The sequence below is a fragment of the Mytilus californianus genome, unplaced genomic scaffold, assembly GCF_021869535.1.
Source record: "Mytilus californianus isolate M0D057914Y unplaced genomic scaffold, xbMytCali1.0.p SCAF_7, whole genome shotgun sequence".
In the NCBI taxonomy this organism is placed as follows: Eukaryota; Metazoa; Mollusca; class Bivalvia; order Mytilida; family Mytilidae; genus Mytilus; species Mytilus californianus.
In genome coordinates this window covers 6057878-6080252 of record NW_026262723.1, presented here as the reverse complement: position 1 = coordinate 6080252, position 22375 = coordinate 6057878, and the positions used below count along the sequence as shown (strand labels likewise).

The window sequence follows — 22375 nt, the reverse complement described above, 5'->3', positions numbered from 1 at the left end:
ACATAACCATGAACACTTACACTAGTCAAGCGTAAGTATCTTTTCTCTAAATCTTGACAAGTTCCTACAATATTAAAGTTGTGAATATCTTCTACGTCCTCATCCGATGAATTCTAAAAAATAAAACAAATGGTCCTGAAATACTCGCATGAAATCTACATTCAAAGGTTTCACATAAACAGATAGAAAATAACTATACAAACCTGTTAGTTTTCCTTTTTTTTGTACTGTTAGTAACCCCCAAAACATTTTTCTCCTATATACATGTATATATATATATATATGATATATATTTGTCTTATAATGACAAACAATTTGTAAGCAATCCTACTATAACAATTTTTCAGACCTCTCTGGTTTAACCAACCTTAAAATTTCACTGGATATCTTTGAAACTTTCCCAGGATAATTATGACGGACACAAAAGATAGCAATAGCTAACCAGGGTATGATAACTTATAATACACTTTTTTACTTGCCTTTCTTGGTGAAAATATATATCAGATGTCTAATAAGAGGTTTATGTTGCATTATTGAGTTGCTGTTTTACTGACATACCCCCTTCTGTTTATATATAGATTAATTCTCCCGCGGTGTTTAAAACACTTCAAAATTTGCTATAGGCTGTTCCAAATTCAAACACATGGGGATGGGAGGCACTAAAATTAATAAATTGTTGATGGTAGCATTTTCTCGAATTTTGCAAGGATTACTGTGGACTCATTTATTTTCATGGGTACCTATTTTCATGGATAAAGAAAACTTTCATATTTGTGGATATTTAATTTCATGGTTTTGCTGAAATCTGCATACAAGCCTATAGAAAATTTGTCATTCATTGAACATTTAATTTCGTGGTTCAAGAAATGAAATCATGAAATCCAAGAAAATTGGTATCCTACGAATAATAATGAATCAACAGTATCAGTCATTCAAAAAAATTATATATTGTGTGGTTGGAATCTAAAAAGTGCCTCCCATTCTCCCATGCATTTAAATCTAAAACCGCCCGACCTACATCTATGTCATGACTTGTTGACTTTAAACTTACTGTATAATTGTTTATAGACAGTGTTAGAGTCTGTCTTGCTTTTTTATTACTCTGTAAATGACTGCTAAATCTTGCAGCCCTTTTGTTTAATCTGGCTTCTTTTTCTGGATCATCTTCCTCTTCAAAAAATATTTGGCTGAAATAAAAGTAAAACATTGAAGGTCCTAAAAGTAACATCAATAAACTATAACAAAGTTTCATCTTGTATATTTATCATAAATTTTGTTTAAGGCTCTTGTACTGATGCTTAACTTCAAATGTATATTAAAAAAAACAATTTACAAAATCAGTTGATCTTAAGGTTGTTTCAAGATAACATACCCTTTAAATAAACCTTGCATTCTATAATCCACTTTTAATGCAGTAAACATTATGAAAACAATCTCAATTTTTAAAAAAGTATCTTCACAAGTCTTTTTTTTTCTGAACTGACATAATACAATAAATATATGAACAAGAGTTCAATGTGAACACACTTTATTTTGTAAAAAAAAAAAAAAAAAAATTGCCCCAAGCATGTTTTCTTCACAGTTCACTGATTATAATCTTGGGTACTTTCTGATTGACTACACTGCTACTTTTGCATAGATACTATTTCTGTACTAAAAATCTGTAGTACTGGAGATTTACTTTTAATATTAAGTATTATTTCTTTAGTTTAAAATTCTTGTAATATTTAGGTACCTGTATTTTACAGTACTTGATTTGTACTTGAAATTTTTGATACAGAAGTAAAACCAACAGTGATAACAATATTCCATGTTTGAAAATCATAACTTTTAAGAGATTTGAAATAGACACAATTTCAAAATGCTGAAAATGTAACGGTGTAACCAAAATTTTGTAGTACTTAAATTTCAAGTACATATCAAGTACTGTAAAATTCAGGTACCTAAATATTACAATAATTTTAAAGTAACAAAATAGTACTGAATAGTAAAAGTAGATTTCCAGTACTATAGATTTTTGGTACAGAAATAATACCTATGCAAAAGTAGCTGTGAAGACATTGGCAAATCTGTAAGAAGAGCACCAAGTTCAAAAAACGAACATTATCATAAGCCTTTGAGAACATGAATTCTTCTTATATTTTTTATCACTACACCTGGCTGCTAACTTTAAGCACACTTTGTCTTTAATCTATAAAGTGGGCTCGGCATACTCAGGGGTTCAAATTAACATTTGGTACTGGAAGGTCCAGGACCTTTGACACTCCAAACTGAAAGGTCCACAACCTAAATCCCAGGTCCTACTTTATTTGAAATTTTTCATAACTCAGTTAGATACAAAATTAATATGTTTTTGGTCTTAGGTTAGCTTGTTTAATTATATTTGAACTGCATGCAATGTTTACAAATTTATTGCCAGGCAACCATATAAATGTAGCACTAAACTGTCAGTGTCACTGTGGTATAACATGTATAATAATAAACTTGTCTTACAAGTATATTATGAACTCAAATAATATTTTTTTTTTTTGGTATTGGGGAGGGTGTCACTGTGAGTGGGTGTGTTGTCTCAATTATTGGTAATTATACCATTATCTCAGGGCTTACACTACTTCAGATCATAGGGAGAAGTGACTTCTATAAAGGGCTATATGTATCTTTTTTTATACTGTCCAAGTCATAACCGAGTATACAATTAAAGTAACAGTTCAAGTTCATAGCTGTCAGGGGCGTTTCTATGATATTTGAAAGAGGGGGCGTAGAATCAAATCTTTTTGGACCTTTTTTTGCTAAAAAACATGAAGTGCACTAATGTAACAAGATTAGCAGATTTTTACGATAGGTTTTTTTTTAAAGGGGGGGATGCGTACGCCCATTACGCCCTCACCTGGACCCGCCCCTGGCTGTGTAAGTTCATCATATGTTACACAATTATATTAGTTCCTCTCTTGTCAGAAACTACTAACTAAATATCTAGCACTAATAAAGAAAGAACTTTGTTTACATCAAAAATGAAAATAAAGCGTGAAATGCTTAATTTTTCGCTTTGGGGTCAATATTCTTCTGTCAGATGTGCCATTCATGGGTCCGTAGTCATTATCCTTAGAATCCGGATTTCATTCATAGCTGGTCCTTTCCCGAATACGACCAGTAGTTTGTACAAATATTTCAATGACGGACGAGAAAATTTACAAAATTAAACGATGTCTGAAAAGCTATTTGGAAGGGAATATGACGTATTAAATGCACTGAATGAATTACAAATTTACTTAAGGCAACTTTCATCACTTTTAATGGGTTAACAAACTTATTTTGCCGACATTTAAAATGGTTTGAAGTACGCTCTCGAGGGTTATACCATGTCAATAGTAATATGGCTTTGAAATGACGATACTGATTGTTAAAATGGTTGGCAAAGTTAATTTTTATTTTCTTTCAAATCGAAGGTCCGTCGGACGTAGCTAGTAACAAAAATGAAAGTCCGATTGCAATAGTGTTAGGTCACGGACCTCGGACCACCGCTAATTTGAACCCCTGATACTCCAGAAACAAATAAAAGGGACCTGTGGTTGGGTAAATTTGTCTGAAAGTACTTTTTTCATTTTCACACCAAAGATTGGAAAAAAAAACACCACCACCATGTACTTTTATAAAGATATCCTATGACCATAACCCATTAAATAACCATATTTAAAATTTTATTGGCAACTTAATCATTCCCAGCCCTTTCCAAGTTCAAAATAAAATCTTTAATTTTTTATTATTTCTATAAAAACAAGCATTCTGAGAGTATTGCATGACAATACATAGTCCCCTACCAGTTAAAAATTTATTGTACTGGAACAAAATGCTAACTTGATCTATAACTTGTCATGGTGTAAACTATATAACAAATATCAAATCAATATCTTCAAGTAAGACGAAAATAAACTGCTTCGCTGAGCGCAGCTGGATACGCCCGCAGAGGTCTAACCCTGAACAGTTGGGGCAAAAATGGACACAATATCCAAGCTTGATACAGGTCTGAATTTGGATTGTAATTAAATATTTGACATACATCTATTATAGGTTTCTGAATAAATGTAGTCAAAGAACTTGAAGTTGGTTATATGAATTGAATTTATATTCAATTAAAGATTTCTTGCTGTTGTGCAATACACTGTGCTGTTGCGAAATACTTAGTAAATCTGTTGTCAGACTATAAACAAATAAAATTTATAAAATTCTAAAGGGAGCTTACATCAATAGATATAAACAGTTCACCAAAGTTTCATACGAATTGCTGAAAGCATTTTTGAGTTTTTGTCTGAAAACTGGAAAATCCCCCCTTTTTTAATGAATAAACCCCATAATTCAGAAATGTAAAATCTAAAATTTATAAAATTCTAAAGGGAGCTTACATCAATAGATATCAACAATTCATCAAAGTTTCATGAGAACTGCTGAAAGCATTTTTGAGTTATTGTCCGAAAACTGGAAAATCCCCCTTTTTTTTATAAAACCCCATAACTCGGAAACGTAAAATCTAAAATTTATAAAAATCCAAAGGGAGCTCATGTCAATAGATATAAACAATTAACCAAAATTTCTTGCAAGTTGGTGAAAGCATTCTTGAGTTATTGTCAGAAAACTGGAAAATCCCCCTTTTTTTAATGAATAAAACCCCATAACTCGGAAACGTAAAATCTAAAATTTATAAAAAACGAAAGGGAGCTCACGTCAATAGATATAAACAATTCACCAAAGTTTTAAGCAATTGGTTAAAGCATTTTTGAGTTAATGTCCGACATGTTGACGACGGACGGACAGACAGACGGACGGACAGACGGACGTACAACGGTATACCATAATACGTCCCGTAAACGGGCGTATAAAAAGTGTGGAAAACTGATTATTTAAGTGAATTTTCTAAGTCCAAGGACCATAACTCTGCACAAAATCATTATACCAGAACAAAATTCTAACTTGATCTGTAACTTGTCATGATAAAACAATACACCAAATATCAAATCAATATCTTCAAGCACGAAGAAAAAAAGGGTGGAAAACTGATTTGCCGGACTGACAGATGGACAGACAGACAGACGGATTGCAATCTTAAAGTCCCCTTCGACTGCGTCAGTAGGGGACTAATTAAACACTAAAATTTCTTAGAACACTGTTCTTTGAATGAGTTAAATAAACATCACAATACACAATACATATAAGACATTCTGTTTAATTCACTCTTGCTGGTGTGGTTTAAAAGATGGAACTTAACAAATCAGACTAACTGTCATTTATGGGGCCTTTTATAGCTTGCTCTTCAGTATTGGCTTTGCTCATTGTTAAAGGCCATACAGTCACCTATAGTTGCTAACTTCTACACCATTTGGTCACTGGTGGAGAGTTGTCTTATTGGAAATCATACCACATTTTCTTATTTTTAAAAGTAACATAATGTAAATAAAGTTTAGATTAAATCACTTAAAATCACCAGCTTTCACATAGAAAATTCTACAACAAAATAAGTTTGTTAATCAGTCTATGTACTGTAAGCTTTAATGATCTTAGATAAAAGTCTTTAATATTCCTAGCAAAATTTGTCTTGAAAAAAATATTTTAAGGCTTTGGCAACATCAAACTCTTTAAATAATCTTACTTTTTTCCTTTCCTTTTAAGTTGTTTTCCTCCTCCAGTTTCAGTTGGTGATTTTTTGTTTGTATTTCCTCGGCCTTTTCCTGGTGTATCTCTTCCACCCCTACCTCTTCTGTTTCCACGACCTCTTGTGAATCGATTTTCTTTACTGGGTGTTGATTTGCTCTCTAATCTCTTTGAGATGGCTGAACTTTCACTGCAGAAAAATTAAAAATATACATCATTTGATTAAATTAGACATACCGTAGAAAGGCTTGTATAAGCCGCGGTTTTATTCTCCAAAATTGGACCTTCCAGACGGGGTGCGGACTATAGAGTACAATAAGCAAGGAATAAGAGAAAAATTTCAATTTCGCGGGCGAGGTGGTTTGTTTACGTTCCGCCATCTTTGTTATTTATATTGTAGAGGGTGCTCTTATCATTTTTCAAACTTATAATTTTAACTCATCCATATTAATTAGTTATTTCTATTCAATATCAAATTAATACTGATAAATATAATAAAATGCTTCGCTGGGGCGCAGCTTGATACGACCGCAGAGGTCGAACCCTGAACAGTTGGGGCAAGTATGGACACAACATTCAAGCTTGATACAGCTCTGAATTTGGATTGTTATTAAATATTTGACACAGCATAGGTTTCTGACACAGAAAGAATGTGGTCTAAGAACTTGAATTTTTTTAATTTACCTATTATGGTCCAATGTCCAATATCAAAATACATGGTTAGATTCAGCATATCAAAGAACCCCATATATTCAATTTTTGTTAAAATCAAACAAAGTTTAATTTTGGACCCCAACTTGGACAAACTTGAAAACTGGGCCCATAATCAAAAATCTAAACACATGTTTAGATTCAGCATATCAAAGAACCCCATGATTTCAATTTTTGCTAAAATCAAACTAAGTTTAATTTTGGACCCTTTGGACCTTAATGTAGACCAATTTAAAAAACGGGACTTCAAATTAAAAATCTAAATACACGGTTAGATTTGGAATATCAAAGAACCCCAATAATTCAATTTTTGATGAAATCAAACAAAGTTTAATTTTGGACCCTTTTGACCTCAATATGAACCAATTTGATAGCGGGGCCCACAAATAAAAAATCTAAATTCATGGTTAGATTCAGCATATCAAAGAACCCCATATATTCAATTTTTGTTGAAATCAAAAAAAGTTTAATTTTGGACCCCAATTTGGACCAACTTGAAAACTGGGCCCATAATCAAAAATCTAAACACATGTTTAGATTCAGCATATCAAAGAACCCCAAGAATTCAATTTTTGTTAAAATCAAACTAAGTTTAATTTTGGACCCTTTGGACCTCAATGAAGACCAATTTAAAAAACGGGACCCAAATTAAAAATACGGTTAGATTTGGCATATCAAAGAACCCCAATAATTCAATTTTCGATGAAATCAAACAAAGTTTAATTTTTGACCCTTTTGACCTCAATATGAACCAATTTGATAGTGGGGCCTACAAATAAAAAATCTAAATACATGGTTAGATTCAGCATATCAAAGAACCTCATATATTCAATTTTTGTTGAAATCAAACAAAGTTTAATTTTGGACCCCAATTTGGACCAACTTGAAAACTGGGCCCATAATCAAAAATCTAAATACATGTTTAGATTCAGCATATCAAAGAACCCCATATATTCAATTTTTGTTGAAATCAAACAAAGTTTAAATACTGGACCCTATCTTGGACCAACTTGAAAACTGGGCCCATAATCAAAAATCTAAACACATGTTTAGATTCAGCAAATCAAAGAACCCCAAGAATTCAATTTTTGTCAAAATCAAACTAAGTTTAATTTTGGACCCTTTGGACCTCAATGTAGACCAATTTAAAAAACAGGACCCAAAATTAAAAACCTAAATACACGGTTAGATTTGGAATATCAAAGAACCCCAATAATTCAATTTTAGATGAAATCAAACAAAGTTTAATTTTGGACCCTTTTGACCTCAATATGAACCAATTAGATAACGGGGTCCACAAATAAAAAATCTAAATACATGGTTAGATTCAGCATATCAAAGAACCCCATATATTCAATTTTTGTTGAAATCAAACAAAGTTTAATTTTGGACCCCAATTTGGACCAACTTGAAAACTGGGCCAAAAATCAAAAATCTAAATACATGTTTAGATTCAGCATATCAAAGAACCTCATATATTCAATTTTTGCTAAAATCAAACAAAGTTTAATTTTGGACCCTTTGGACATTAATGTAGACCAATTTGAAAACTGGACCCAAAATTAAAAATTTAAATACACTGTTAGATTCGGCATAACAAATAAATAAATGTGATCAAAGATTTTACAAATCTAATGCGCCATACTGTGCAATTAAAGATTACTTCTTGAAATTTTTCAATATTTGAAATTTGAAAAAAAAATAATATTTGAAGAATAATTCTTTTTAATTTCTGAAATCTGAAATGAGAAAAAATTGGCCCCCCACAATTTCTTTTTATCCCCCCCCCCCCTTTTTCCCCCAAAAAAATTCTTTCCCTCAAGATATGGTCATAATCTCAATTCAAATTTCCAATGGAGTTGGCAACCATAATTACCCATTTAAATTTACCATAGTGCTAACTTAATCTATTTTATAATAGAATTAATAAAAATATAGTGTCAAATCTTTCATATGGATTTTTTTGTAAAAAAAAAAGATCAAAACATTTGCAGATATTTTTACTGGTCTTCCTTTATAAATATGCATTTCTTTAAACATAATTTAAAAGCAGTGTAAGGGAAGTAACCAAAACGTATTTGGATTACCTCCCTTACACTGTTTTAGATTATCTTTATTGTTCATTAACCATTACTTTATACATAATTTAAAAGCAGTGTAAGGGAGATAATTTCAATGATGTATTTGATTTATCTCCCTTACACTGCTTTAAATTATGTTTTGTACTAAAGTATTTGTCCATTAACCAGGACAACCTTGTTTTTCCCCCTTTTTTGCCCCTAATTCCTAAACGGTTTGAGCCATAACCCCCCAAAGCAAATCCTAACCATCCCTTTGTGGTATGGAAACTTGTAGTATAATTTCAGAGAGATCCATACACCGTTCCACAGTTATTGTCTGGAAACTAGAAAATGCTCATTTTTGGCCCCTTTTTGGCCCCTAATTCCTTAACTGTTGGTACCATAACCCCCAAAATCAATCCCAACCTTCCTTTTGTGGTATTTAACCTTATGGTCAAATTTCAAAAAGATCCATTCACTTAAACTAAAGTTAGAGTGCGAAAACCAATATGTATTCGGACGACGACGCCGGACGACGACGACGACGACGACGACGACGACGCCAACGTCATACCAATATACGACCACAAAATTTTTTTGCGGTCGTATAAAAACTAAACCTTTCATTACAAATTTCTCATTTCTTTTCAATGCATTGGTAGAAATAAAATGGTATCTGCTTGATTGAAACGATACAAACATAGTGAAAAAGACAACCGTAAACCAGCTTAGAATTTGTAAACTACAACACGTAATCGGTTATTGTTCGTTCCGTTTTGGTGTTTCATACTGACTAATATGGTTTGTATTAGCTTAAGACCCTTCAAACATTAATGTGATAGATATATTAAAGACTGTTTTACAAAAGGATGGAACTGTTTTACTTTCAAAGTCGTATTATAGTGATATCTGTTATGTACGGATTTCGACTCTCACCGGTTAATTTCTTCTTTTACACATGCTTTTTAAACTTCCTGTTTAAACATACACAAGTTTCTAAATTGTTTTTTAAGTGAATTAAACTTATTTTAATAATCATGAAGTTACAAAAAGTTAAAATTTCGTGGGGAGAAGGGGTGCGGACTATGTACCAGTGCGAACTATACAAGCCTTTCTACGGTAAGAGAATGACCATTTTTCCTTTTTTTATATCCAATGTAAAAACAGGATACAACATGAAGAATTTGATGTCAAATGATTGGTTGTAACTATTTATATGTTTTGCTTAACCATAACAATCCTCATTTTAGATGCCTACTATTTTGTTGTTTTTTAATTTGAAAATACACATTTCAGTCATAACTTGACCTTAGGAAATTACATTCTTAAAATAAAGCTTTTGTCCTACTAAAAACTAGTACACATTTACTTTTATTCTAAAAAATCTTCAAGCAACTAGAAATTAAAATCACTACATCATGTTGCAAAAAGGAAATTTTCGATCTTTTTTTATTATTTTTATTTTGAGTCTCACCTGCTGTCACGTCTTCTACGCCTGTTTAAACGTCTGTCATCTCTTCGTCGTGGTGACTTTGATCTGGATCGTGACCTAGACCGTGATCTCGAACTTGGATAACTATATTTAGAATAACTGGAGCGTGAACTAGAACTGTCACTTGAATATGACCTTGACCTATATGTAGGTACTCTATCTTTTGAATATAAGCTTTTACCACCTGCCTGGAAGTTGCTTGATTTTCTAACCCCCCTCCCTCTTCCCCTTTTATTTTCCCATGGGCTCCCCCTTTTATTTTCCCAAGACCCTTTCCTTTGAAACATGTCACTGTACTTGGGAGGTGATGATGAGTCTTTTTTACCTCTGAAATGAAAAGAAAAAAGTGACTTCTTTACTAATTTGTCATTATTTAAAGAGTTATTTCATTTCATGCCTACCTATGGCAGATCATGATATCTACACTATATATTGTCCATTATAGTTTGCATTTGTGTTTTTGCTTTAGTGAACAAATTGGTTGTCAACGACTGGTGCAGATCGCTTTGTTGTCAGACTTGTCCCATTATTTTTTGACAATTCCCACACATTTTTTTTAAATATTATCAAACCTAACCTAACAAACACCTTTGTTTTCTTTAAATTTTTATATATTTGCCTCCTTATCAAGGGAATTAGATAATTTCCCCCCCCAGACATCAAAATGCTATAATGTGATGATGGCAGTTGTATAAAGTATTTCAAAGTATTTTATTTTAAACAATTATGTTTGGTTTAAAATAACTAAATTTGTTGATGTTAGTTTATGAACATTAAACTGTGTTGTATTAGTGAGACTTACAAAGGAAGTGGTTCTCTACTCCAGTCTGTGGACCAAGCTTTACCAGTACTAAAGACATCAGTTAACAGTTCCTTCAGGACCGTCTCCATCTTATCCTTCTCATCTGTATCTGAAACACTGGAGAAGGCTCTCTGAACATAATCCCTGTAAAACATACAGATCTCCAAATTAATAAACCATGTCAAATTCATTGATATACTACTTCATTTATTATTGTCATCTTTTTTTTGCTATGGAATGGCTGATCTTAGAATGTGGATTCAGCTTGTGACTCATTTGAAAATGGTGAGTCCAGGACTCATTGAACAATCTTAGTGGAAACCCTGAGAATGTATTGGTTAGTGCAATAAGGTATGATAACTGCAATATAATAATCATGATAGAGTTCTTCAAACAAACCCAGACTTCTTTCAATATTTTTAAGTACAACTCTCTTGATCTATAGTGTGTCAAAAAATAGGACCCACATTCAAATAAAATCTATTTTACACCATGTACATGTATTTACCTTAAACTTGGTGGCCATTCTCCTTGTGCTGCTACTGCTGCTTTCTCACTATTGATTGGCTGTTTAGATCTGCAAATTAAAACATTAAAATTACTCTTTATCATATCATATCATATCAAAAGAATTTCAGAAAATAAACATCAACATTTTTGCAACCCACACCCATGACAATAATGAAGCTTTGTCCATAATTGACATTGCAAAACAATCACTCATGCTGCTACACAAAACATAGGTCAATCAATTACAGACAACAGAAGTTTGCAACAAAATTAAACTGTAGTCATGTAATGATGAGCTATCAGGAATTAAAGTTCAGGGTAATAATTGTTCTTCCATTTTTTCTTTCTGATTATCAGATTAAGATTTCATGTGATGTTATAATTGTAAGGTACATGTATGCTCCACCCATTTTGGATTGTTTTACTAAGAGCTAAGCATACAGTCAGAAGTTGCATCCTAGATTACTACAAATGTAGTCTGAATTCTTTATAAAACAGAACATTGGAAATTCAATCTTAATTAATCTAAGACAGCAATTTCGATAAAGCTAAAAATTAAAGTATGTACACACTTGTATGAGTATAGAAATATTGATTCTATTATATGGACCAATTTTCATTGATTTCATAATGAATCATAAAAAACAAAATTAAATGTTCAATGAACTATAATTTTCTATAGGCTTGCATACCAACTTTCGTTAAACCACAGAATCAAATATCCATGAAAATACGGTCAAGAAAATAAATGAATCCACAGTATATAAATAGATATTACCTAGAATCAAAAACATCATCAGCCTCGTCTCTTCTGGTACTAATCTCTCCAGAGTCCTGTCGATATGAACCAGGCCCTCCCATTCCTCCTCTTGATTGAGACCGGTCATTTTGTTGCTGTGACGGGGACTTGCCACGTTTATTTTGCCAATCAAAGTTTGGTCTTGGTCCCCTTGGGGACTGATATCTTTGGTTCATATTTTGGGCTCCTCTTCCTCTGTTTTTCTTTGGTAAACTAAATCTTATTCCACCTGGTCCTAGAGGTTCTGTAATGAATTGTAATTTTATTAATATACTTGAAAATCTCTCTAGCTTTACTTATTGTGTGTTGATTAATAAATACTTTACATTTTGTCTGCATTTTATTTCTGAAATTCACATGCATCATGTAAGTGTAATCAGTGATTTCAATGCAACAATAAAAGATCCTTTGTGAGCAAGCTTACAATACAAATGTGCATTTCCATTCTTATATGGAAAATATTCTCTTATAAATGCTATTGCATATTACTTCCCTGTAGCCTAATGATTTTTTTTACTTTGAAATAAAAGGAAAATGGAATTTCAGAACAACACATTATCAGATAGTTTGGAGTATCTTCCCCACAAATCAAAAATAGTTCCTAGTTAACTGTCAAATTTTAAATCAAAAGAATCTGTCAAGGCCCTACCTAATGACAATCCCTGTTAAAAAGATGATTAAACAAGAACATGATCCCCACTGCATGCATTTTGAATAAACAGCTGCGCCATGAGCGCATGATACGCCCGTCGTCTTGTGTGTGAATTTTTATGCAATAAGCATAAATAGTTTCTGACATACGGCGTGACATGCGAAAAACCCCCTTTTTTTTTTACAAAAAACTCAATATCTCTAAAATAAAATTTTTAATCAAAATCAAAAAGTATACAGATCTTTATAACTAAGAAGTGTGTAAAATTTTAAGCAATAATCGTAAATCGTTTTTGAGATACGGCGCGACATGTGAAAAACCCCTCCCCCTTTTTTTTTACAAAATACTCAATAACTCAAAAATAAAATTTTGAATCATCACCAAAAAGTATACAGATCTTAAGGTTAATATAACTAAGAAGTGTGTAAAGTTTTAAGCAATAATCATAAACTGTTTTTGAGATACGGCGCAACATGTGAAAAACCCCTCCCCCTTTTTTAACAAAATACTCAATATCTCTAAAATAAAATTTTGAATCATCACCAAAAAGTATACAGATCTTAAGATTAATATAACTAAGAAGTGTGTAAAGTTTTAAGCAATAATCATAAATTGTTTTTGAGATACGGCGCGACATGTGAAAATAAAATGCTTCGCTGGGCGCAGCTTGATACGACCGCAGAGGTCGAACCCTGAACAGTTGGGGCAAGTATGGACACAACATTCAAGCTTGATACAGCTCTGAATTTGGATTGTGATTAAATATTTGACACAGCATAGGTTTCTGACACAGAAAGAATGTGGTCTAAGAACTTCAATTTTTTTAATTTACCTATTATGGTCCAATGTCCAAAATCAAAATACATGGTTAGATTCAGCATATCAAAGAACCCCATATATTCAATTTTTGTTGAAATCAAACAAAGTTTAATTTTGGACCCCAACTTGGACAAACTTGAAAACTGGTCCCATAATCAAAAATTTAAACACATGTTTAGATTCAGCATATCAAAGTACCTGAAGAATTCAATTTTTGTTAAAATCAAACTAAGTTTAATTTTGGACCCTTTGGACCTTAATGTAGACAAATTTAAAAAACGGGACCCAAAATTAAAAATCTAAAAACACGGTTAGATTTGGCATATCAAAGAACCCCAATAATTCAATTTTTGATGAAATCAAACAAAGTTTAATTTTGGACCCTTTTGACCTCAATATGAACCAATTTGATAGCGGGCACACAAATAAAAAATCTAAATACATGGTAAGATTCAGCATATCAAAGAACCCCATATATTCAATTTTTGTTGAAATCAAACAAAGTTTAATTTTGGACCCCAATTTGGACCAACTTGAAAACTGGGCCAAACATCTAAAATCTAAATACATGTTTAGATTCAGCATATCAAAGAACCCCATATATTCAATTTTTGTTGAAATCAAACAAAGTTTAATTTTGGACCCCAACTTGGACCAACTTGAAAACTGGTCCCATAATCAAAAATCTAAACACATGTTTAGATTCAGCATATCAAAGAACCCCAAAAATTTAATTTTTATTAAAATCAAACTAAGTTTAATTTTGGACCCTTTGGACCTTAATGTAGACCAATTTAAAAAACAGGACCCAAAATTAAAAATCTAAATACACGGTTAGATTTGGCATATCAAAGAAACCCAATAATTCAATTTTTGATGAAATCAAACAAAGTTTAGTTGTGGACCCTTTTGACCTCAATATGAACCAATTTGATAGCGGGCCCACAAATAAAAAATCTAAATACATGGTAAGATTCAGCATATCAAAAAACCCCATATATTCATTTTTTGTTGAAATCAAACAAAGTTTAATTTTGGACCCCAATTTGGACCAACTTGAAAACTGGGCCAAAAATCTAAAATCTAAATACATGTTTAGATTCAGCATATCAAAGAACCCCATATATTCAATTTTTGTTGAAATCAAACAAAGTTTAATTTTGGACCCCAACTTGGACCAACTTGAAAACTGGGCCCATAATCAAAAATCTAAACACATGTTTAGATTCAGCATATCAAAGAACCCTAAGAATTCAATTTTTGTTAAAATCAAACTAAGTTTAATTTTGGACCCTTTGGACCTTAATGTAGACCAATTTAAAAAAACGGGACCCAAAATTAAAAATCTAAATACACGGTTAGATTCGGCATATCAAAGAACCCCAATAATTCAATTTTTGATGAAATCAAACAAAGTTAAATTTTGGACCCTTTGGACCTCAATGTGGACCAATTTAAAAACGGGGCCCAAAATCCAAAAACTTAATACACGGTTAGATTCAGCATATTAAAGAACCCCAAGAATTCAAGAATAAAACCTTATTGAAATTGATCAAGAAATAAGCAATTTATACGAAGTATCTTCTTTTGCACAATACTGTGCAATTGAATATTTCTTGCTATTGCGCAATACTGTACAATTGACAATTTCTTGCTATTGCGCAATATTGTGCTATTGGATATTTCTTGCTATTGCGCAATACTGTTAAATTGAAGATTTCTTACTATTGCGCAATACTGTGCAATTGAAGATTTCTTGCTATTGTGCAATACTGTGCAATTGAAAATTTCTTGCTATTGCACAATACTTATTATATAATAATTTACACATCCTGTTTGGTGTGTATCTCCTACCATATCATTATTATTTGCTTTTAAATATAAATCAGAAATAACCAACTTAAAATGGAAAATTTTAAAAGAAAAAAAAAAGGAATAAAAAGAAAAAAAAAAAAAAAAAAAATCCCCCCCCCCCCCCAATTTTTTGAACCCCCTTATGATTCATCACCCCCAAACTCAATCCCAGCCTTCCCTTTGTGGTATGGTACCTTGCAGTACAATTTCAGAGAGATCCATACACTTGAACACAAGTTATTGTCTGGAAACTAGAAAAATGCTTATTTTTGGCCCCTTTTTGGCCCCCAATTCCTAAACGTTTCTGGCAATTACCCCCAAACTCAATTCCAGCTTTCCCTTTGTGATATGGAACCTTGTAGTACAATTTCAGAAATATCCAAACACTTACACACAAGTTATTGTCATGAAACTAGAAAAATGCTTGTTTTTTGCCCCTTTTTTGGCCCCTAATTCCTAAAATTTTGAGGCAATTACCCCCAAAATCAATTACAGCCTTCCCTTTGTGATATGGAACCTTGTGGTACAATGTCAGAGAGATCCATACACTTACACACAAGTTATTGTCTGAAAGTTACAAAAATGCTTATTTTTGGCCCCTTTTTGGCCCCTAATTCCTTAACTGTTGGTACCATAACCCCCAAAATCAATCCCAACCTTCCTTTCGTGGTATTGAACCTTATGGTGAAATTTCATGGAGATCCATTCACTTAAACTAAAGTTAGAGTGCGAAAACCAATGTGTCTTCGGACGACGACGACAACGACGACGACGCCAACGTCATACCAATATACGACCAAAAAATTTTTAATTTTTGCGGTCGTATAAAAACCACACACCTGTTTTAGTTACAAAGTCCCGTAACTCAAAAAGTTTTAATCTTATTTTCACCAAAAAGTATACAGATTGTTTGACTATTATAAGAAACAACTATGTTAAGTTTCATGAAATTTGGATAAGTCATTCTCAAGTTACGGTGCGACATGTTTACGCCGGACAGACAGACGGATTGACAGACAGACGCCGGACATTTGTATACCATAATACGTCCCGTCAAAAATTGAGAAAAAAAAGCTGTAGTTAACATGGTTAAATAGAATGTATATAATATTTTAACATCAAAACAATTATCTTTAGACATAAAATCATGCTGGCCTAAAACTTGATAATAAACATACGCCTTGGTCTATTTTGGAAGCGTGGTCCTTGCATCTGTTGTCCCCTAGGATTGTTAATTGGATGATTATTTTGTGAATCACCAGGTCTCTGGTTGGGAGTATATTCACCAAAGGATTCTTCATTAGTACCATTTTTGACTGGACTGTCATTTTCTTCTGGTGGTGGAGGTGGAGGCTGACTGAAGTTTGTAAACTGAAACAACAAACATGGCTTTTAAAGGGTCTTATAAAATACAATATACTTCTATCAGAGAAAAATTATTGACACAAGAGAAAATATTTGGGATTGCTTTAATTAAGTAGGTTTTTCTTGTTTGATGAAAGACCAGAATTCAAACCGTCTGATTAGATCTGGATGCTTCCAATTGGAATTATCAGTTCAAGACTTGAATCTAGGATTATTGTACTCAGCTCCTGTACCAGAGAATATGTATCAGAAACACTGAAAATGTCATGAAATGTTGCAATATAGAAAACAAATCCCTACAACTAGGTTTAGGTTGTCATATCATTTTACAACCACTGTGTGAAAATAAAATAATAAATTATAAACTTACTGATGGTCCATTCATTCTAGCAGGACCACCCATTCCCATTGGTCCTTGTGGTCCACCTATTCCCATCGGTCTTGGTGCTCCACCCATTCCCATGTTTGGGTTTGGTGGCATATACCTGAAACAAAATCACAGTATAATTCTAGATCTATTCCATGAATGATCTACACAACAATCATTGCTCCAACATATATTGACAAAAAAGTTCAGCATCACTTTGAATTGAAATATTGTTAAGAAATGGGTTCTTATAGACAAAACCATAACAACTGCAATGATGCCATTTGCTTGATGTTTCCATTTTATAAATTAAAAGTTTTCTAGGTTTAATTAAATAAAATTGTGTCCCACTGAAATATCTTCATTCCAACAACACTGGGATTGCACTTTAGCATTTCCCATTCAAGTCACAATCAATTCAGCAGGCTAACCACTATGGAGGTTAAAACTTCTAGCTTGTCCGCCTTCAAACCCTTTGGAGTTGACTTGCTGTTCTTTAAGATTAACTTGCCAGCACAATATGGGGAATGTGTCCATGGGACACAAATAATGCCCCTGTTTGCATATAAAGTTATAAATGGCATAACTCAAGAACAGAACAAGTGACGCTACCCAAAATTTGAAATTAAAGTTTGATCTGAGTTTTGTGGTAATAAGCATTGTGTATAAGTTTCATAACATTTGGTTGAGGCAAACTTGTTAGAAAACGGAAATGAAAAATTCAGATATTTTTCCATTTGTAAAGGGCATAACTCTAGAAAGATAAAAGTAACGCCACTCACTTTCAAAGTTGATCTGTGTTTCCTGCATTGTGTATAAGTATCATAACATTTGGTTGAGGGAAACTAAAGTTAGAGAATGGAAACCAATTTCGGGACGTACAGGCGGACAAGGGTAAAACTTAATGCCCCACTGCTACGACGGGGGCATAAAAACATGGTTTTTGTTGCGTCCAATGCAGATTTTTGATTCCTGATTAACCTTTGTCCATATCACTCAGAGTGAAGACATGCAAGCTGATCAGAACTTGTTTTTAATATTTTTGCAAGATAAAAGCTTAGTGAACAAAGGTTAAAGTCCAGTGCATACATTGTATATTTTATTTTGATACTTACTGTGTATAATACATATATTGTTGATAATACATATCAGCTGGCGATGGTTGTTGAACTTGATTTGGATTACTTTGCACTGGTTTTGTTGGACTTTTTGTTATTGACTGTACTTTTTCTAATGCTTGTCTTGCTTTTTCCCATTCTGGATTCATAAAACTAGATGCAGGTTGACCCCTAAAAGTAAAGTGACCATGTGACATTTTACACTACAGCTAAGCTAAATAATATTTATTCTCATTTACAGATCATTAAGAATTTGGATTGACTGATTGTACCTGGTACCCTGTTATCATTTTAAGGAATCGTTGCTTTAGAGGTGATAGTACTGCAGATTTTCATTTTCTTACTTCTAATTGTATGACATTTTGTCATTATGATTTTCCAAGTAAATTACAATCTCAATAAAATTTAAATTTTTTTACATACTACCAAGACAATCAACAGGTTACTCATGTGTTACTTGGACAAGACTTCGTTCTAAACCCTCTTCAGATATGTCTATGTTTAATCCATCTGCAGAAGGGGTTCAACAGAAGTTTTTCATTGTGTAACTGATCTCTTCTTTAAAAAAAAACAAGATTAGCATTCCAATGCCCACCTCTGCAGCAAATATTTTGTTTCAAAAATTTTCCAATTAGTTTATTTTACCAGAAAAATTTGACATCACAAAGCAAATCGTCTTTTCACATTGTTTTCTAACACATTTTGGTCAAAATGACTCCAGGTCAACCAGGGCAATTCATTTATGGTATCGGGTTCATCTGCCCTAATTACATAATCGCCCTGGGTTGTTTGTTCGATTTGGGTTCGTTCACCCTTCTTTTAAAAAAAAATATCAATACTAATGGTGTTAAGATTTTTAAACTTATTCAGGTGTTAATACGATAAATATTTAAGAAAATATACCTCTCTCAAATTCATGAAAAAAAAATAGTGTCTTGTTATGAAGCATTAATTGGCTTCATTGTTACATTTTTTAAAATTTTTATTTAGAATTACTTTTTATGATTGTTGATCAATTGTAATTTACTTGGAATGCTGATAATGTATAATTAAGATGTCTTTGATCTCACTGATTGTGGTATCAATAGACGTATTTACACTTGTATGCAAATTTGTCCGCCATTACGTAAAATCACACAGGTTCCTGTAAACTTTGACATCATAATTCAAAACATTTGACGTCACAATTAAAAAGCGATTGTTGCCCGACGTCAAAAGGTGATTCGGAGTAGATCTAAGGTCATTCGGAGGCAAAATATAGCTAAATACCAAAGTGTAAATACGTTTATTGTACAATGTACTTGGTGGATAAATAATGAAAATAACAAATTTTTAAAATAAACTAGCCAGCTTGGAATAGATATTATGTATGAATTGTAAGACATACAAGGGATAACTTGTTAGATTCATTTGTTTTATATGTTATACCTTGTATTCCTGTCATACACTCTACAGTGGAAATGAAAGGAAAATGATTATCTGATAGCAGCAATACAGCATAAATATTCATCTCTATTCAAATTATATCTATACATTATGATTATAACAAGACAAAAAATAAATAAAATCACTGCGAACAGACCCAGATCAAACAGGTATATGGGAGAATGGACTCAGGGCGGACAGGTATTTGGTCAAACGGACACAGATTTTTCATTTATAAAATGAGAATGTAAATTTATGAAAATAGTTAATTGCTAAGTTTACACATTTTTAAGGCCAATAATTTATAACCTGATGATACTTTGATAATGGTGACTTTCGGGAAAATGTTGCCTTTTATGTGGTCCATAACAGAACTACATTCCTGAAAATTTATCCAGGATTATTTTTTTTTATCGCTGTAAATTGACACCCGATCTGTTGAACAGTTATTCAACAAATATTGAACCAAACAAATATGAAATAATATACAAATGCCTACACAGTTTAATTTTTCAAATCTTGTGTAAATTCGTATCTATTGATTGAAGTAAAGAAGCCATTTGACAAAGAAAGTTCTCTTTAGTGCCTAGTGGCCATTTTGATTTTCACTATCTCATCGACCATCATGATCACTTCAATTCATTACTCATACATTTCATCAATATATACAACTGTCAGTAGAAAAACTTTACCATGTTGGAGGTTGGCTGCTATTGGTAAATGTTGCCATTAAGGCTTTGTGTTAACAGGCTGAAAATCTTGACTTTCTTGCACAATATGAATTGTCGTCAATCTCCCTCTTTCTATAGCAATAACGGAAATGCACGAGTGTCGTCGGAAGAATATTCGTTTCGTCCCGTATGTTTCCGGAAATTAATCGACAAATTGCTTTTCATCGAGAAGCTATGTAACTGCTCAAATTTGGAATTAACTACCTCAAAATTTGAGAGATGAACACAGTTTTGATCTTTACTCAAAACTTATTGTCATCTTGAATATCTGTTCATTCCTGGAAGTATTATATATTGATTTCACTTCCATGGTTCATGCAATGCTTTAACTGCTGAAGATACGGTACTGTATGCCGCTGGGACTAATCATGTCATGAAGATATATTGGTCCACGGATTTGTATAGTGTCTATACAAATCCTTGATTGGTCGTAGACATGTGTAAGTGCTTTTCTGTTTTATATACAGTATGTGCTTTTAACTGTTTTACTGTAGTTTTGATAAAAATGTGCATAATACTTGAAATAAAAATAAATAAAATAAACTGTTCTGCACCTTCAGTATACGATGACGGATCAGTCGAAGATGAGAAACATTTCCTGCTATATTGTAAAGCTTACGATGATTTTAGAAACTTGCTTTGAATCAGTGAACATTGACAGGAATTCTAATACTAGTAGAACATTTTTTTTTACTTGAATGACACTTCATATAAAAGACAAAAAGCCAAATATTTAAATCAAGGATTTGTATAGTAACTTACTGTACAAATCCTTGTTTTACTAATTTTTCTGCAAAAGGAAGGAACTTCTATACAAGTAACAATTTCACATTTTCTTATTGAAAATATGAACAATAAGTTTAAAGCGACGCATATAGGTCAAACGGGTCGGGTATAATATCATTTATGCGCTACATAAAAAATATAGTATGTACAATGGTCACTATACATACTATAATGACTGAGTGATTTTCTTACTAATACTAAACCTTTGCCATGTCATTTGTATGACAATTTTACATAATATGTCTGTTTGTTTAGCTCACACATTGTTGTCACTATAATGGAAATCTGTGCGACTGTCATACAAGTGAGAGGTTTAGCTAGCTATCAAACCAGGTTTAATCCACCATTTTCTACAAAAGTAAATTACTGTACCAAGTCAGGAATATGACAGTGCTTTTCCATTCGTTTGATGTGATTGAGCTTTTGATTTTGTCATTTGATATATAAGTGATATTTGTCATTTGATAATTGAGTGGGAATTATCTGCAAAATATTGTGTTCCTGGAGAAAATGATATTCCAATCCAGTTGAAAAATATGACACCTAATTATATCTGGACTGACTGTTCAGCAATAAAATTTCAAGAAACACTTTCTTCAGATACACTACAAAACTACATACTAGAATTCAACAACAGCACAATTCAATTTACTCAGACATCAGTAGATGAAGCATCATCAAAACTTTCAAACATCTTTTTATCAGCAGCAAATCTATCACTTAAACGACCTTTAAAAAAACACACAAACAAACAAAAAAACAAAAAGTGGTTTGACGCAAGTTTACAACAAGCTCGAACTAACTTGCTTAATTATGGAAAAATTTATTCAAGATTTCCATATGATCCAATTATCAAAAATCACTTTTATAAACTGAATCGTGAATACTCCAAACTAAGGAAATATAAATACAAACAATACAAACAATCATTGATTAGTCAGCTGGACTCCTTGCACGATGAGAATCCAAAACTGTATTGGAACTTAATTAATGAACTACAGGAAAAAAATGAAACACAAAAAAAATGTGGAGTACAACCATCAACTTTGATATCACATTTCCAAAAGTTGTCACAACTGAAAGGTGAATTTCAAAGTAGATATACAGAGCTATGTGAAAAACTGAAACAGTTAGAAAACTCAAAATGTTTCAACGAGTTGGACTCCGTTATCACTGAGTCTGAAATATCCAAAGCCATTTCACACTTAAAATGCAATAAATCATCAGGCTTGGATAACATT

The 22375-nt window shown here is 32.4% G+C and overlaps 1 protein-coding gene across 1 annotated transcript in view; it reads right to left on the bottom strand.

Moving 5' to 3' along the window:
* The window catches only part of LOC127709393 (leukocyte receptor cluster member 8 homolog), a 34291-nt gene extending 13853 nt beyond the window's left edge, over positions 1–20438 (bottom strand). The window contains exons 1-11 of the mRNA XM_052214899.1: positions 20310–20438; positions 18190–18363; positions 17078–17192; positions 16521–16713; positions 11997–12261; positions 11217–11285; positions 10709–10852; positions 9889–10233; positions 5642–5833; positions 1052–1187; positions 21–113 (exon numbers count right to left, since the gene is read on the bottom strand). Coding sequence (XP_052070859.1) covers positions 21–113; positions 1052–1187; positions 5642–5833; positions 9889–10233; positions 10709–10852; positions 11217–11285; positions 11997–12261; positions 16521–16713; positions 17078–17192; positions 18190–18363; positions 20310–20347 — 1764 coding nt within the window. The 5' untranslated portion in view covers positions 20348–20438. The remainder of the gene's footprint in view (positions 1–20; positions 114–1051; positions 1188–5641; positions 5834–9888; positions 10234–10708; positions 10853–11216; positions 11286–11996; positions 12262–16520; positions 16714–17077; positions 17193–18189; positions 18364–20309) is intronic.
* Between the last annotated feature and the right edge of the window lie 1937 nt (positions 20439–22375).